The 16,053-nt window shown below is 39.0% G+C and overlaps 1 protein-coding gene across 4 annotated transcripts in view; it reads left to right on the top strand.

The window, feature by feature from the left end:
* The window catches only part of SCG3 (secretogranin III), a 28,403-nt gene extending 12,771 nt beyond the window's left edge, over positions 1-15,632 (top strand). For 2 of the 4 annotated variants that reach the window (XM_042039611.1, XM_042039607.1), the window contains 4 exons: positions 5,401-5,484; positions 6,077-6,205; positions 8,166-8,246; positions 12,355-15,632. In XM_042039611.1, coding sequence (XP_041895545.1) covers positions 5,401-5,484; positions 6,077-6,205; positions 8,166-8,246; positions 12,355-12,473 — 413 coding nt within the window. In that variant the 3' untranslated portion in view covers positions 12,474-15,632. The remainder of the gene's footprint in view (positions 1-5,400; positions 5,485-6,076; positions 6,206-8,165; positions 8,247-12,354) is intronic. The other 2 variants (XM_042039609.1, XM_042039610.1) reach the window with 2 other exon arrangements.
* The last annotated feature ends 421 nt before the right edge of the window (positions 15,633-16,053 follow it).

Below are 16,053 nucleotides of genomic sequence, written 5' to 3'. Positions count from 1 at the left end.
TGAATGTGGTTTTTTCCTCTGCTACTTAGATCTTATCTCATATTTTCCCCCACTCAGACTCTCACTGCATAATAAAACAAATGGGTGGCTATGGTGTGAAAAGTGTATGACAGCTGACCTCACATTTCTCGAGAACCAGGACCACTACACTCTACAGGAAACTGCACATCACCTGAGGGTGGCATTGTGTGAAGGCGTAGTATTTTCAGTAGCCACAGGATTGAAATCTTCTCAGATATGTTTTGGGAGAGATCCAGTAGTTTTAGTATCACTAATTGCTTTTCCCACTACATTACATGACTATCAAATCATGTGTTAAAGAACCCAAACAAATACAGTTTGTTCCTTTGCTTATGACTATCTACCGTTTAAATTTGCACGTATTTCTTGCAAATATATTGCCTCTTCTTCCACTTCCCTTCTCTACCTCTTCTATGCTTTCCCAACTGGATGGAAATCTCCATCTTCTTATAGTGTATTATTTGACAAATGTATTCCTTGGTTTTGCATCCTACCAAGTGGTTTGCATTTCTAGAGGAGGGTAATGCTTTTATTTTTTCTCACTGTATTTAGTAGCTCCATAACCCCCCGTACTTTCTGAATTCAGTGTCTCTCTGTTGACAGTTGAGCACTGAGACCGTAAGTTGTGATTTGAGATGATTACGTGGGTGTGGGTTAAGAAGGTGTCACTGAACATTCAAAATTGAGCTCCATCCCACTCCTGCAGGAGAGGCAGCTCTGTGCTGCTCCAGTCCCAAACCATCACACTTGTAAAGGGCATGCTGTGAAAGCACATAAAATGTGTGCACAGGCCATGGAGCAGCTCCAGGATGGGAAAGGATTAGCAAAGGACTGCACCACACAGCTCTAAGAGACCTGGACTAATGCAAAAGAAATGCCTGTAGAATATTAAAAGGATAAATCTGAGAAATTGCCTGTGAGGTAGGGAATTTAATAAGGGTAATAAACGAGACTTGGTCAGAGCTATTTTTACCTCAAAGCACATCTGTTTAATTGTGTTTTACTTGTGGAGTTGCTTTTAACCTGATTGCCAAGTGATACTGCTTCTGTCTTAATTTCAAATCACTCTGACCGTCTTGCCTGTAAACCCTTTACAAGTGATGCCATGACCTGGGATTCGTCACCTGACATGTCACTCCTCATGGCAGCATTAGGCTTCAGACACACATCACAACAAATCAGTCAAACAGGGAGATTCAGAAAGAAAATGCTTTATCTTGACATGTGAGGCAGGGAGTTAGAGAGGAGCAGGAGATTTGCAAGGGTGAGACCCATCTGTAATTCCACAATGGAGGGATTTCTCTTGTTCGTCACAGTTTTAGCAGTTTATGTGACATATGCTTGATACATCTATAGCTGACCAAAGGTCAAACTCTGCTTTTGGCTACTTTGGGGAAAATCCTGTGGATATTGACAGTTCTTGGACATGCACTTAGCCAAAGAATTAATCAGATACGCTCTTCCCACAGAATAGTCCCAAGCAAATGCTGAGATGTCCAGAGATTTTTCACAGATGGAAAACACCCTTGCAAACTCTTAAGGATCATAAGGAGACAGAAAAGCCCTGGGAGAACTGTGTTTTTTTAATATCTGAAATATGTGCATCTCACACAAGAAGTCATCAGCACAAAGCTTTCCAGCTGAAGCAGTTGGAGTGTATGAACTCATTAAGTAAACTAATGTTTTAGTTAGTGTTAAAAGTGATGTCAGGTATCTTGATGATCCCTTTCCTCCTTTAATAAACACAGTCTTTTTATGCTGTATGAAAACAGAACAGCAAAGCAGGTCTTTCTGTGGAAGTTTAATGACACAGAATCTCAGCTTCAGTCAATTTGATGAGGGTAGAATGTGAAGCTGCCTCCCAGGTACAGGACAATTATGCAGAAGAAAAAACCCTTTGCAGGAAAATTTGTGAGAGTCTGGAAAACACCATGAATCAGTATATTGAGAAAGGTCCATTTCAGGCTTCCATTACAAATTCCATTAAATACTCAGATGGATACGTTAGTTTCTGCCTCTCTAATAAGAAAAAAGTAATTTAATTTGTAATAGTTATTCACGTAGTATCATTTCCCATTAATTTAGAGGGTGTTACCGCAGTGCATTCTCCCAGACTAAAGATAAGCGTTCTGGGTTTATGCAGTTCAGATTTTTGGATGCCCAACTTGAAGGACTTCAGAGTTTCAAAAGTGCTGGGAATTTGCATTTTCAGGTGGAATTAGGAGGATCTATCAGTGTGTAGGAACTGGGCCTAGGACGTCTCAGGATGCCTACTCAAAACAGAAGCCCTCCTGCAGCATGAATGCTTCAGTGAGTCATCCCAGATCAAAGAGCAGGTTAGAAAGTGAGGCAAGGCAGAAACCAGATCTTGTGACTCCGGCTGTCTGGTTGGATGATGCGATTATCCTGCTCTGCGGAAAGCCGCCGCCGGGGCACTGACCTATTTACCAACGTAGGTCACTTCCATTAGCTCAGTAGTTATTGTTCTGTTGTTTTAATTAGTGCCATTTCAAATAAGTGGCCAGCTCTGTGGAAAGGTCAGTACCTTTCTAAGGTCTTCCTCTGTGCAAATGAGGTTGCTAAGGAAACGACACCGGAAAAGTAATCAATCCTTGTTAGACCTGCGCTAGGACATGCGGTTGCTTAGCTGCTGGCCAGGCACGGCTCACTCGAGAAGATGACTCACTCCATCAGTGTCACTGAGAGCAAACCCTGGCCAGCCCGGGCCTGGCCACACATGGCAAGTACAAACATGTTTTGAAACAATACCAGCTGTTAAAGCATTAATTTTGAAGCGGAGCAAGGGCAATAAAACCTGTTCAGGAAGAACTGGGATTATCTGGTAATATTCTCTCCAGGGTACAAGTGTAGGTGCATCAGACAAGCCCCACAAACGTGGACTCTGTCACTCAGGAAATACGGCTGATTATAAATGTTCAGATCCGTGTTGATGGGCTATCCAGCCGGCAAGGTAACTCCACCACTTCTCCCGTCAAATGTAGTGCTTGTTAGAAGGCCTGTCTTGGGAGTTTGTCCATATCCTTACTGACAAAACAAAGCTTTGAAAGTGAACACAGCACTTACCATATTCAATCTGGCTGTAGTGGCAAAGCTCAGGGCATCAGTGGTCAGCATTGCCTTGTTACACTTCATGGGGCTGGAAGGCAATTCTGTACTCACAAAGGAGTGATAGTGCATGAAATTGTTACCCAAATCAAAGGACTCAGAGGAACTGTACAATTCCTGATGCTATTTATAGAAGTTAATAAATAATGGAAGAATATAAATCCTGTTGCCTTCAGTAGCACATGCTGTGTGTGGATATGTGTACAACTTTTAAACACTACAATTTATCAACAGAACAAAAACTTTTGGAAATATCAGTATGCAGACATTTAAATCTAAAGATGTCCTGGCAGGTTGTAAATCTATCTTGTGGTGGAGTCTTTTTGTTTCCTGCTAATAGAACCTTACTGCCTAGATGCAGACACTTTTAAGGAAGAACATGAAAGGCACTTATGAATCAATGCGCTTACAAATGTGTGATATTTGAAATTTTTAAATACTTTTATTTTTTAAAATACTATGTTGAGACTTAAAATTAAGCCTAATTTAATAGAATATGCTGGATTAAGCTCCAGAATCAGTGACATTTTTGCATTTGCATGAATTAGTGAAGGAGAATAATCTATTCACTTGAGTTTACAAAGGTTTTTTAAGTTTTTGATTGTGTAATCTTATCCTGAAAACTGTACCTCTTGCAACAGAGAAATCCTTATACTCCTTTTGAAATACTAGTATGGTACTGATTCAGGATAAAAACCAGAATCTTAAGATCAACTGAAAGACATGTTTACAGTCCTTTCAATAAGCTTTGGATCAAGTGATTAGTGATACCACCACTCTTAATTCTAGCTTGTTTTTTATTTCACCAGGATGTCTGATCCACTTGTAACACAGCCCAGACTTGTTTTGTTTAGGGCATATGGGGCAAGGTCAGAAATCACATTAAAGGGATATGTACCGAATGAAAATATTCACAAAAAAACCATGATGTGATGTAGAACTGAGAGGGTGCAGTCAGGCAGGGTGCCAAAAACTACTGCTTACATTTTAATTTTATGTAAATAACAAAATACAGAGGATGCAGGCAGACAGGATTATGTGATTTCTCATCAGATGGGAAGCATAATTGCTTCTGGTGATCTGCCACAAAGAGAAATATGCTTGCTAAAAAACTACCCCTTAGGTTGCAGTGCTCAGTATCTTTCTGATGGAAAAAAATTCTCCCAGCTGATGGATAGACTACTGGCCTTATGCAGAAAATACGAATTAAAATATTATTAGCCTTATTATATCTATTCTGCCACAGTTGCCACATCTCATGCTGAAAATTTCAGCTGTTAATAGAAAAGGAATTTTCACAAATTTTGAAACTTAAGTCTCTCAAAAATACCCACCAACAAGAGAATGTGTATGAAATTTTGAATCCATATTTAACTGACCCTTTAAAAAGCTGATAAAGGGAAGGAAAATTCTACACCATGTCCATAATATGACTGAGGAAATACGGCAGATTGTATGGGGATCCGTATTTTGAATATCTACCAAGTGTGGTATCAAAAGGACTTTCTTTCCCACGTAAGCATACAATGTTTATATCTGAGACATCCATCTTTATGGAGAGGTGCTTTTACTTTCAAATTAGATGAATTCAGCCCTGAAATTTGCATAGAAATACATTTTCTGGTCTTCTAGAGCTATATACATGGCCACAGCTGTCTAGTTGGTTTTCAGGTAAATGCTTGACTTTAGTGACTTTAGAAAGTATTTGTTTTAATCTCTTCAATTTACATGTTTATTTCATCTAAATATAATTTAAAACCTTTTACTAGACTTCTTTTCTAATGAAACCATATAAAATCCAGACACATAGGCAGTTTGGGATAGTGTTTTCCCACCAGGATGAAGCACATATTTCATAGTCTTGTATTCTTTGTGAAGTTAATTAAAGCCTTTCATTGCTTTCATCAGAATAAATTGCTACAGATAGTTATCTGTATTTTGTGACTTACGTGACTGAAATATGGAGTATAGATGCACACTTTCACTGTCTTTACGCATGTTGGCTCTATTTGGTGCTCTTACTGTCATGACTCAGTTGTTAATTTTTTTAAATAAGATTGATCAATATTCCATAGAGTTGTTTGTTCTTTTATAATTGGCTCTGCATTAATTGTTCAGAGGCAAGGATGAAGGCTGTTCTTTTAGTTTTCTACTTACCAGTCAGACTGGTGTTGGGGACAATATAGTATAGATTCTGCATCTTATCCATTGAAGAATAACTGGGGTTTGGTTTTGTTTTGCCTTGATTTCTAGAAAACTTAGATACAATGATAGCTGAGCAGACAAAGAAGAAGCTTGAAAACCCTTCCACTAAAACCAGGACAAAACTAACAGCAGGTACTTATTCTCCAATTTTCTCTCCTGGAATAACACTTTTTTTTAACCTATTCAGTTAAAAGTTGCTTTAGCAAATTGCTGTAGCAGCCAGACTGCTTGTTAAAGCCACAGTCCCTCAAGGACCTGTAGCCACAGCTTGGTTATCTAAACACACAACAAGGGAGAAATTTTCACTTAATTGTCCAGTCTTTGAGAAGTCTTTTCCTTCACTGGAGTGCAGACATTACACATATACAAAAGCAAGCTGTATCAGTGCTTTTTAATACTTAAATAATAATGAAAACCCATTATTTGTCAACTTGGGATCTAGCGAATACCAATTTCATATAACTTTTCTCTGCACAAAGAAATGTGCCTTTGCATTGCAGTCACCTGTATTCAGCTATTGTTTGTGGGAGCAGAAACAGGCATTCCTCTTTCCAGAGGTCTGGAGTAGAGGTGACCTTTAGAAACCTCTTTGAGACAGGCTCCAATGAGGCTCCTCCTCAACCATCATTCAAAATGCTTTACTTGCCAAAGATTGTATTGATGTGATTGAGAAATGTTCTTGGTACATTTGATACAAACTTGTTTGCTCTTGTTATTTCTTTAGACAAGAGTAGTGAAGAAGCAGACAGTACAAAGCAAGAAGCAGCTAAAATGGAAAAGGAATATGAAGTTTCGAAGGATTCTACAAAAGATGAAGGACAAAATGCAGCAGGAAACAGTGAAGAATCTGGAGGTACAGAATAGCCATTTCTTTTCCTACTATGTGTGCTCCAAGTGATTGGAGTCTTTTCCTCTCTTTGGTATTGATTTTCCATTGTGTTAGCATAAATATCTTCAGTCTATAGTCACTGGGAGTCAGCACACAACAGCTTGATTCAGAAGTGTACTTACCTACCAAGTTTTAAACATATGACACTATAGCCCTTGCTGAGCAGATATTCACAGAATTCATAGACCCCTTTAGAACAATATGAAATGCAGTTTGACACAGTGCAGAGAGATTTTGCTGCTTTGCATCTGTGGCTTTTCAGTGAAATCAGATGGCCAGAATATTCAACAATCAGAGCAGGCCCATTGAAAGCTGGTGCTGAAAGGCAGTGACACAATTTACATTGCCTACTGCCAGAGGTTAAAGGTTATCAGTAATTAATCTGTTTTACATAACTTTGAAAACATTACAGTAAGTTAGTGTCTCCCTAAGGAAACGTAGCACAGTAGTACAGTTACTTTTGTCATGCCTCAGCATGACAAATAATGCCATGTGCTAAGTTAGACTGTGCTGGCTGAAATCACCTGGGTGCAAATCAGCTACTCTATCTCAAAACAAATCTGCAGGGGACACTGTGCCTTCCTATTGTGCTGAACTCTTGGAAGAGAATGCTTGTTGGTGCAGAAACCTTTCAGTGAGTTCTTACGGCTAAGGGTCCAGCATAAATTTTGTGTTTTGTAATCAGATGGTTAAACGAAATTGCTTCTTTTGCACCAGTGCTGTCTGATGCTCAAAAGTTTTGGAATGCAATGTTTTCACTCAGCCTGCTGAGTAGTGAATTGCAGAAGTCAGGACTGCAGTAGATTGTAGTCTGTCCATCACCTGGTTCAGCCCTGTGGGCAGTGCAGCCACTCACAGATGGAAGGTGGCTTTTTTTCCAGCAGCATAATTATTTGAACATGGAAGAGGGAGACAGCTCAAGATGGCGTCTGATTTCACAGTAAAGAAAAGTTATCTCAATACCCGTGGGAAGTGATAAATAACACATTTTGCTCGTCTCTTGAAGATTTGTCTTTTCAGTTTGCTTCAGGTTATTTTCCTTTATCTTCAGCCCAATAGCTTTTTAGAAATTTAAATTGGATCAGTATTTAGTTCTTTGTCTCATCATGCAATGCCCTTGCTCCTCCACAGACTAACTTATTATAAAGTTACTGTACTCCCAGCTCAAAAATGAGGGTAATATCTAATACTGTGTCTAATACTTACTAACAGGAGCAGACATGCATAGTTGGCAGTAGTAAGCTTCTACACACTAATCACACTAGGTTTTTATTCCTGACAAATGTAAGAACATTACATCAATAAAGCTCCAGCCAAGTTAAGAATTCAAAATCCATTAGCTGGAATATTTCCTTAGGGGCCTTATTAGGTAATCCTTGAACTAATTCTGTCCTGTGTGCTTTCTGGTCCAAAAATAGTCATCACTTTAAAATTTCAGTTGTAACAAGGACTTATCATGGTAATTTTAATACATCCTTTTTCTCAGTAAAATACTAACTATATTTCAAGTTGCCTTTCCACAATTTTAGGTTTGCTGTATGCTGCTAGTCCTACTATATGGAGGAGTTTTGACACTGAAAGCTCTCAGTCCTAATTAAGTCATTCCTTGCTCTCTCAACAGCTTCTTCTTTGCTGAACAATTGTGATGATCAAAAAGCTACAGGTTGTTTTTAATCCACATATGCAGTTTCTAAAGATCAAAAAAAGCCATGACCCTAAGTTTGTGTATGACTAATCTTGCACAGGCAACAGCTGCTAGCCATCTGTGGGAATTTTGCCTGACTAAGTTTGACAGGACTCAGGTTTTAAACAGAAACTAAGAATAGTTTTAATCTGCCTTCGCTGTGACCAACTTCACCCAGTTAAGCAAGCTGCATCAATCATTGATGTAAGTGCCTGATTTCTCTCTCATCCTTTCCTCCAGGGAAATCTGAGGCATACTTGGAAGCAATCAGGAAGAACATAGAATGGCTGAAAAAACACAATAAACAAGGTAACAAAGAAGGTATGAAGTAAAAGGCCTTGACATTGGGGTGGGCACCATATGCATTAAAAAGCAAGTAATTTATACTGTGTTGTATAACTTAATATTGTGTCATAACTTAAGTAATAGTAATATGAAACTAACTGTGCTTGTCTAGATTACAGTGATCATTAGTGGTTTTAGAGTTAAATAATACAGGTCATGTAAAAGTTAAGCCAATGACCAGAAATAGTGAACAAAGGTAGATTAATGTAAACTGGGTCGAATGGCCACTGGCCACAAAACCCACAGAGACTGACCAGTGGGGAGTTAGTCATGGGCTGTCCACACAGTCATGGTGGTCTGCCTGTCACTAGGTAGCTGTGTCAGCTTTGCCTAGTGCTTCATTTCTCAGCTCATCATGTTGTTTAATTATGACTTTGTATGTGAGATGGATGCATTTGAAATGTCTGGGGGTGTGTCTAGAGAAGCTCGGTGCATCTGGGCAGCGTGCCTGCCCCAATAGCAACGAGTCTTGTCTCATAACCAGGAATAGTTGAGATACAAACTCATGTCAGTAGCACTGGAATTGGATTGGATTGCAGCCCAAATCAACTCAAATGACTTGTAGCTCTCACATGCAAAGCTGTGTAGAAGGGAGCAGTGACTGAAGCAGCTGCACAGGGTTTGCTCACCAGCTGTCCCACCATTTGCCTCTTCCTTGGAGGCAGGGCTGTGTGAGAGCTGGCGGCAGCAGGATTTCTCGTTTATTTTCCAAAGATCTTTATTTATTCATACTGTTTTTTCCCTCAAGTTCTTACATAAAACCAGCTTACTATCCCTATTCTCTGCCATGGCTGTGTGTTCTGCCGCCACCCTCTCTGGAAGTGAAGGTTCCTAGCCAGGGGATCCACCCCTGGGCTATGACTGGCGCCTGGCGAGAAGAATCCTTCTTGCACCAGCCAAGCAGAGGCTGATGTGAGATGAGATTAGCCCTGGGTAAATCTATCCATCCTCTCTGTCAGCTGAAGTGTGTATGAATTACATTTCAGAGATGAGCGCATGCCCACAGCCCAACACATTCATTTTCCTGTACAGAAACTGTAATAGGAAAGACTATAAAAAAAATTCCCATCTCTCAAATCGTTTGCACACAATGGCAGCCATGGCAGTTAGCAGCAGGCGTGCATATTTGCTCGAGAGTTTTCCTGCCAATTCTAATTAATGGTTCTGTTTAGCAATGTACTCATTATAGTAATTAGATCTCCATCATGTGTGATTATATCTCTGTATCACGCATACTGCCTGGGCAGCCCCTCGCTCCTCTTTGTAGTAATCTTTCTTCTGCACTGCTGCAGTCTGAAAATGGCTGGGACTGCAGATCAATAGCATTTTATCTGCCTGTGAATGCATTAAGATATACATTTCTGTGGAGATGGATTTTCATTTGTACTAAAATATCTTTATTGTCCTCTGGCAATGGAAACAGGCCTTAAAGTGAGTGTAAGTTATGACAAAATTAGAATAGTATTCTTACTGTTCTGATACATCATCTTTATTGTGCCTTTTCATACCCTTTATTTTTGTAAAATGCTAATTCAGTTCCCCTGGGATGATGTTAAAAGAAGTACAGTCAGGGTAAGCTTATCTAACCGTGAATGCATTGCAGTGTTTCTTCAGTGCAAGATTAGGTGGTGCTGGTGTGCTCATCAATCATTTCCCCACTTCCAGCTGGCACCTGGGAGCTGGCAGAAAAGCCATTCTCAAAGTAATTCATGTATTAAAATAGCCAGACTTTCCCAGCCCTACTCATGGATTGGTTTACTCACCAAATATCCTTGAAGAGGTTTAGATTTTCTTCAGGCAAATGTTTGTGGGTCCTCAACTTTGTATGAATTTCAGTAGATATTATTATTCATTCAATGACTAATAACCCTGGAAATGTTGATTTGCATTTCTGCAGTTTAAAAGTATCACTTGCCTATTAAGGAGGCTGGTAAGCTTGAGTGGCTGGGATGATTTAAAGATAAAAGCCTGGATTTTGGGCTGACTGCCTTTTGTGCCCTAAGTTTGTTTTGCCTATTTACAATCTACAGGCTCTGTGGGCCTGTCCTTGATATCTCCCAGACCTGGCTTGAGGTTTGGAACCACTGCAGAACTGAGCATTTAACTGATACATGCAGAGAGCACGTGTGTGGATTGTTCAGCAAGTACTTAGGTAGTTCAGACCTTTGTAACACTAACAGCAGCCATTTAGAAATGAAAGTCAATTCTGTCATTAATTTCAATGGCAAATGGCTTGATCTGAATATGCAAATAAGAGCTCACTTCATTTACTAGAGCTCTTTCACAGCTCCATGTAATGCTGCAGCTGTTGCAGTGAATATAAACCCAAAGCTGATTTTCCTAATTGCAATAGATTAGAAATAAGTATTAGAAATTGGCAGTTATCAATTTCTAGAAGAAAAATCAATTTAAATTGCTGTGAGATACACAAATTAGCCCGAATTGGATAATATCATAATGGTTGAAATCCCATACAGAATGTTTAGTAATTAAACCTTCATATCTCCACATAATAATCTCAGAGTTAGAAACAGTATTCTAGAAGTAAAATAAGAACAGAGATTTTAATGTGAAAAGTGGATATGAAATTAATTTAGTATTTGTTCTTCATTCATTTCCATTCTTTGGTATCTTTCCCTGGACACCCCCATTCTGTCAACATGAATGAAATCTCACATCCCAATTACGAAATTGCTCAGCGCTATTTGTCCCTATTACTCACACAGGATGGAGAGACAAGCAGGTTACATTCTATTAAGTAATGACAGTAACAGACCAGACAAGAAATCCTGGCCTCACTACAGCAAATGGCAAAACTCCTGCTAACTCAGATATGGAGAGGACACCTCTGCAGGAGTGGGGAGTGTTGAATATCAGTTTTCTGTATTACTCATTTGAAATTGCCTTATACTCTTATAAAAATGATTGCAAACATGAATTTGCTTCTTAATATCATTCTATTTCTCTCCCGTTTTGGTTAATTTTTGAACCCTAAAAAACCACAAATTCATTATTGTCTATTTTGTTAAGAATGCACAGTTTGAAAGAAGGTTCTTCCATGCATTGCTGTGTGATGTTATACATTGGACATTGCAAAATCAGTTTTAATGTATTCTGAAGGCTCTGTCTGTGGAATAAGTAATTCATACTGAAAAATTCAGAATGTATTCATTCTTGTGAAAGATACTGATCACTTAACTTAGTATGAACCCTTAAAACATTGATATTCTTCTTCTGATTCTAACAAATTAAGCTTTACATTTATGCAGCAAATTATGTAACTGAAACTTTATTGTGCTTATGTGTGAATATACTGAACCTGTTGCCAGAGTTACACAATAGGTTACCTTTTTATGTTATTTGAAAAATTGCTTTGCAGCAGAATTCTTGTCATGTAAAATAGTGATGTTTTTGAGCATAGGAAAAGTCTATTTAATGCATATGGTGTGAATCAGGCTGCATAGGTGCACTCCTCTACTGGAAAAGGAGGAAGGAGCTTTCAGATCTTTCAGATCTGTTGCAGGTTGACAGAGGAAGATTGTCAAAAACTGCCACTAACACAGAGTGCTCACTGCAGTATTTTTCAAACAGAATATTATGTTCTGTATCAAGGTAAATAATTGTATTATTTTGATCTATTTTCAGGGAGGGGCATTAATGAATTTTCACTACAGTGTTTGTAGTAGGTGGGAGTTTTACTGGAATTTCAATAGGAAATAGTACATTTAACACTTTCTTTTGATTCCATGACAGTTGTGAAAATAATAGGGCACAACAGCTTTTGCTGTGCAGACTAGAACACAAATCTCTGGACCAGAAAATATTCTTGCCTTGGCATTTGACAGCAATCAATCAAGAGCAAGAGATGATTATTCCTCTTGGATAATAAAAGCACCGTGATGTGTAAAAAGACTTTGTGCAGCTGTTTTGGGGTTTTTAATGTTTTCACAAGTTGCACTTAGAGAGAATTCTCTTCATGTTTGGTAAAGTGCTTTGGTTGGATAAACTTCACAATGACACTGTTTCTTAGGTGAAGCAGTATAATGGCAATGACCCATTGTGCAAATGAATTCTTGTTTTTCAGACTATGATCTTTCAAAGCTGAGAGATTTCATTGACCAGCAGGCTGATGCTTACGTGGACAAGGGCATCCTGGACAAGGAAGAGGCTGATGTAATTAAACGCATCTATGGCAGCCTGTAAAAAGTTAGTGACTGCCAAACATGTAGAAAGCTAGTCTAGTTTCCCCTGCTCCTGGCTCAGTGACTTATGATCTGTTAATTTGAGGATATTGTTAGAAATGCTCTGTTTACATGGTACTGACAGCTCCAGACAGAAATGAAGAGCTGTAGTGCTCCATTCACTTTCTGCATACTGTAATTTCCTATATTCACAAATCAACCCTAAACACCAAATTCTGACACTGAATTTCTATTTGATAAGGTAAATATTTCTGTAATGCTCTCTTTGATTTATTGTTTGTGCTTGGTTTACTTTTGTAGCTAAACCAATCATTTCTGATGGAAAATTCTTTAATGCTACATTTTTTTGCTCTCACTCAACAAGCTTTCTATAGATGCAACTATGTAAAGGGCATTATTAGAAAATAGTTCATAGTTCTCTAAATAAACTATTTGAAAATAATTTACCTATTAAGGTTTTCATTAATCTTAATATTATTTTATATTCATTAACTTTGGGTTTAAATACTAATACTTTTTTTTTGATCCTTTTTTATTTCTCTGTGTAGTTGTCTGTAACTTGGACTGTAGTGTCCTTAGCTAACTGATAAATCTTTGACATTACAATTGCCTTTCATAGTACAGAGCTGTATTCTCTTCTTCAGCATGTGTGAACATTCTCTTTGGTGCACCATTTGATGGTTGTGCATGCATAATTAGTTGAATTCCTGATGTGAATATCCTGATAGCAAGTGTAAATAGCCACTGGTTTCTCTAAAGAAAAAAAAAAAGAAAGCAATTCAAGTCGTTTTGTATGAAAAGGGAAGCTTGCAGCTAGAGACATTTTTAGGAACATGAGCTCTGCTTTTCAGAAAGACTTAAAGAATGTGTTGTATCTTAGTATCTCTGAATATCAAGGCTGTGGTCTGATTACTGACCTCTGTTCTGTGCTGAGCAGTATTATCTTGGAGAACTACTTTTTTTTGGCCTACATATGCCAGCATTAGCCAAGAATTTGGCACTTCCCAAAGAATGGAAAAGGAAAACAAAAATGTCATCCTCATTCTTCCTCAACTAACAGAGTTTTGGAAAAATGTTCTATCTTTAAGTGAGTGGATAATTTTATGTATGAAGAACTCATGAAGTAAGATCAAAGGTAAAGAAACCTTTACAAAGGTAAATTTCAAAGAGTCCCAGAAGATACAAGGCCTTAGACCTATCACCTGCAGCAGTCAGTTGTGTAGAGGAACTCCAGAAAGCCCTGTACTCTTTACTTACAGATTCTTCATTCATAATTGAGGTTATCCCTTCTCTGATTTAAAAAAAAACCCCTCATGATATCTCTAAGATTGATACAGTTAAAAAGTGTTACCTGATGCAGAGGTTGGAATTTGCCTGCCAGGAATGGAGATACTGACTTACAGCACTGCCTGCACAGCACAGAGTTCTCTAAGTGTTAAATCACTCCGTGGGTCATTTCCTTCCTCACAGCTGGAGATTTGAGCAGTGTTTCTCTGCCAACTGAAGTAAACTCTGGAATCCCTGCAAAGTGTAAATTGTCAACTGAGCACTATTGATAATCAGTCTTAAGTGAATGTGATAGCACTGAGGTGTAACAACACAACTCCTTGCAAACTGATGAAACATAAGCCAGTGAATGTCTTCTAGCCTCCACAAAATACATCACAGCCTGCTCATACACATCCTGATGTGAATCATTGAATTGCAGTATCAGTCACTAATGGTGATTTTTTTTTTAAGGTAAAAACTGTATCCAAAAATGTAATCAATCTAAGCTTCCTCTTTGAAACATAGTCCCTTAGAAACTCTACAGAAAAAAAAAATTAGGAAAAATGAATCCGTGTTATTTTAAATCAGTGTATTTGTTCTCATCTAAACCCTCTCATTTGTTTATTATTATTTGCTGATGCTCCCAAAGATCTGAATTTCTTTATATCCCTATAGATCTCAGTTGCATTCTGCAACAGCTTGTGACTTCCTTTCTTATGTGACCATCACACAGGAAAAGGAAACTCCCAAGTTTGGATTTATGACAGAAATCAGGAGGATGGTAACTATAACCATAGACCTTTACAGCTGGGGAAGTGGTAGTGACCTAGGGTCTGCACTTGAAAAAACAAAAAAGGACAAATTTTCCTTCCCCAATGGTTTAAGAAAGACCCCAAATTTTCTTCTCCTGTCAAAATGATGGGTTGTATAATAATAATTCCAGTTTTCATTGGAAGTTAGTTTCTTGCTTTGGCCTCTCATGAGTCTGGTACTTAAGGGAAGATGTCATCAACTAGTGACCTGTGATTATGAACAGTACACGTCCACAAAAAGGCTGGTGGGATATTTGTTAACCTCTCAGTTTTGCAAATTTTATAGCCTGAACAGAGTATCAGTAACATAATTTAGGGGGGGGAAAAAAGTCCCAACAAGGGGTATGACGGGATTGTATTTCAGAGTATGCACATTCTTGGACCCATTCTGTGCTTACCCTGCTGCTGTGCATCCCTGGGGATACCCATGGAGATCATCAGAGCAGCCTGATGAGTAGCTGAGAACAGAGCAAGCCTCTGACAGATAGACCAGAAATCACAGCTACGGTTCCTCAAACTGAATTCACTTTCCATCCTGCCCAAGCCCACTAAACTTGTTATTTGAATGATTCAAAGACTGGTTCCATTGCTGGAACATGGAATGAACATCTCTCAGTACATCACACCTTTCAGAACCAGCCAGCAGAGCACAGCCAGCCTGATGAATCACCCTGCATTCCTGAAGGGCTGTGACTTACTCGAAATAAAATCAAACTGAGTGACACAAGTTTCAACCTGTGCTACAGATCACTCCTTATTTTGCAGGGAACACTTGGAGCACATTAGGACTGGACATGCACTGCTGTGTGTTTAGCCATAACTAATAAATCATAATCTCAGTGCTTGCCTTCTTCCTGGCGAGAAAGGTATTTTCAACAACTGCACATCTCTGTTTCAAAACTGACAAAAATAGGTTTCTGTGTTGTTTCTATCTCTGCTGGATCCTTTGGAAATCCTTCACTCCTAAATTATCACTGAAAATGTAACAAGTACAATATATATGGTGTTCACCTTTTGAGCTTTTCTAATAGACTATTGTTTCTGATACTGTACTTTATTAAACACTTTACTACAAGCTATATTAGTGTGCTGCTTTTGGCTGGGGTAGAGTTTGTTTTCTCCACAGTAGCCAGTATAGGTCTATGTTTTGGATCTGTGCTGGAAACACAAACGTGTTGATAACACAGAGACGTTTTAGTTTCTGGTGAGCAGAGCTTGCACAGAGCCAGCGCCTTTCCTGCTCCTCACCCCAGCCCTGCGGAGGCTGGGGGTGCACAAGAAGCTGCGAGAGGACACAGGCAGGCCAGCTGATCCCAACCGAGCCAAGGGATGTCCCAGACCTTGGGGTGCCATGCTCGGTGTATAAAGCTGGGGAAGAAGGAGGAAGGGGGCGGGATGTTCAGAGGGACCATGTTTGTTTTCCCAAATAACCATTACTTATGATGGAGCCCTGCTGTCTTGGAGATGGCTGAGCACCTGCCTGCCCGTGGGAAGCGGTGA

The sequence above is a fragment of the Corvus kubaryi genome, unplaced genomic scaffold, assembly GCF_017639235.1.
Source record: "Corvus kubaryi isolate FWS band 111438036 unplaced genomic scaffold, C.kubaryi_AGA036_p1.0 37394, whole genome shotgun sequence".
Lineage (NCBI taxonomy): Eukaryota > Metazoa > Chordata > Aves > Passeriformes > Corvidae > Corvus > Corvus kubaryi.
The sequence above is the reverse complement of the archived record's forward strand: the minus strand, read 5'-3'. Positions and strand labels throughout refer to the sequence as shown.